Consider the following 2,146-nt stretch of genomic DNA (forward strand, 5'->3'; position numbering starts at 1 on the left):
GACAAGGTTATTTGTAACTGGGGTCCAATACCACAACACCCAAGGGAGACAAGCAGGACAGACTAAATGTAATAGCTAGGTCCAACAAAAAGTTCAGAATATAAGGAAATAGTATGATAATGAAGCAGGTCCAACGTCAAGACAAGTTACTAACCTGCTGGCCAGGATCAGAACCAGATCTAGCGATCTCTGGGCACAACCATAGCAATGAGACAGCCCACAAGTTGAAGTCAAAGATACCATAGGCATGTAGGGCTGTAACTGAGTTTAAGACTAACACTTCTCTATAATTCATCAGGGGCTAATGGCCCTGGGCTGAGCTTAAATACAGCTCCTGGGTCCACAGGTGTGGGGAGAGGCCCCAGGTGAGGCTGGTCATGGCCATTAAGGGTTATTAGTACAGCTATTAAATTGTGTGAGATGATGGCAGTAATGCAGCTGGGTAATTCTGTATTGAAATTAGAACTGTGGGGTCAATTTCAGGTTACAGCAACCTCTAGGAAAAGGACAATTTTCTTCTTATGGTTCCTTAAATGAAGCTTCGAAGATCCTCATGGTCTCAAGTTCCCTGAGCACCAGCTCTGACCCAGTGAGGAAGCTGGTGCTGTTCTTTAAGTCTCTGATACTCCTCAGTGTTCTTTTTGTGGTGACCTTTAACAAGCAGCAGGTATCAAATTCCAAAGGAAAAAAAAAATGTTTTTCTCCAGGTTCCTTCAACACAAGTTATCAGAGTGGCTGCACAGATGCTCGAAGACTTTTGTCTGCAGTCTGTATTAAGTTTCTAAAGCTTGTTTCTTGAGATTTACTAGGCAATTTGCTGAGAGGAAAAAATAGCATGGACAGCCCACAAAACAGCCCCCCACATGCCCTACAATGGTGTTACCCATATAGATGGAGTAGCTCCTTTCCTTCAGTGTTCTTACCTGCACACTGGTGATGTTTTGAGAGCATTTTCCTTGGGCATCTTCACTAATACAGTGAGGCAAATTCACGCCTCAGCATGGTTGTTCTAGTTTCTCGGTACGCCCAGGTAGGTATTTTTGCATGGATTACGTTCAACGGACATCTGTGAAACCCTCCTTAGAATCATCATAACTAAAAAGTTGCTGCTTAAAACTAAACATACAGCTCAAAATCTGTTGCAGTTTTTTGTCATTCCTTTCCCCCACCACCCCCAGCTCTCTCTTGAGCTGTGAACAGGAGTGCTGGGTAGCACGAACTGAGAGGTGTTTGAAATGCAGCATTCTCCACCCTCCTGAGTCACCGCTAGCCATCGGCTTCTTTTCTGAACGCTTGCTTTCACTGCTATACTTTCAAATCAAAGATGGCCTCATGTTATAGTCTTATTAAAAGCCCAGCCCTTTTAAGAGCCTACAATCCAAGTTTCCTTTTTACTGTAGACAAATGATTTTTAAAAACAAAATCTAAGTACATAAAGTGCAGCACTTGTGTTTCTGTAAAATGAGTATAGCAACAACATCTACTGTTTTGTAGCCATAAACAGAAATTGATGTATTTTTTCATCCACATTTGAATGAAGAAGAAGCAGCAGAAGCCCAGTAGTGTTTTCGCGAGCTTCCAGTTTAATCATATCAAATATTTCTTTCATTCTGGCAATTCCGCAAGTGCTGTCCTGGCACAAAGCCCTCCCAACATGGGTGTACCACCCAACTGCACAGGTATGGTGACCAAACTGTGTGGGTGTAGTAACCAAACCATATGGGTACATTGACCAAATCATACCTGTACGTTGACTGTGCTGCGTAGATACAGTGATTGAACTCTGCAAGGATGGTGACCGAGCTGTACAGGCTCACGGACCAGTGACCGGACCAGGCAGGTACGCTGACTGGGCCGCACAGGCACACTGACAGGGCCATAGCCGTGTGTCAACCCGCCATGGCACCCCACAGCCCCCGAGGCCTGGGGACAGCCTGTGCTGCTCTGCTTTTTGGGCAGCGGGGTAGTTTGGGGGCAGACCCTAACCACCCCTGGCCTCGGAGGAAGGGCTATACGAGGGCTTTGCCGCCGGGCGACCCCTCTCAGCGGCGCCCTCCCCTCAGCCCGCCCGGACTACATCTCCCAGGGTGCAGCGCGGCGCCGGCGCCCTTAAGGCCCCCTGGCGGCGGCGCGCGGCCGTCTGCAG

The 2,146-nt window shown here is 47.4% G+C and overlaps 1 protein-coding gene across 1 annotated transcript in view; it reads left to right on the top strand.

Annotated features, from left to right (window-relative positions):
- Positions 1 to 1,654: 1,654 nt before the first annotated feature.
- The window catches only part of DNM1 (dynamin 1), a 68,321-nt gene continuing 67,829 nt past the window's right edge, over positions 1,655 to 2,146 (top strand). The window contains exons 1-2 of the mRNA XM_009888070.1: positions 1,655 to 1,679; positions 1,768 to 1,840. Of these exons, the coding sequence (XP_009886372.1) occupies positions 1,655 to 1,679; positions 1,768 to 1,840 (98 nt within the window). The remainder of the gene's footprint in view (positions 1,680 to 1,767; positions 1,841 to 2,146) is intronic.

This window comes from Charadrius vociferus, unplaced genomic scaffold (assembly GCF_000708025.1).
Source record: "Charadrius vociferus isolate BGI_N301 unplaced genomic scaffold, ASM70802v2 scaffold56, whole genome shotgun sequence".
NCBI lineage: Eukaryota > Metazoa > Chordata > Aves > Charadriiformes > Charadriidae > Charadrius > Charadrius vociferus.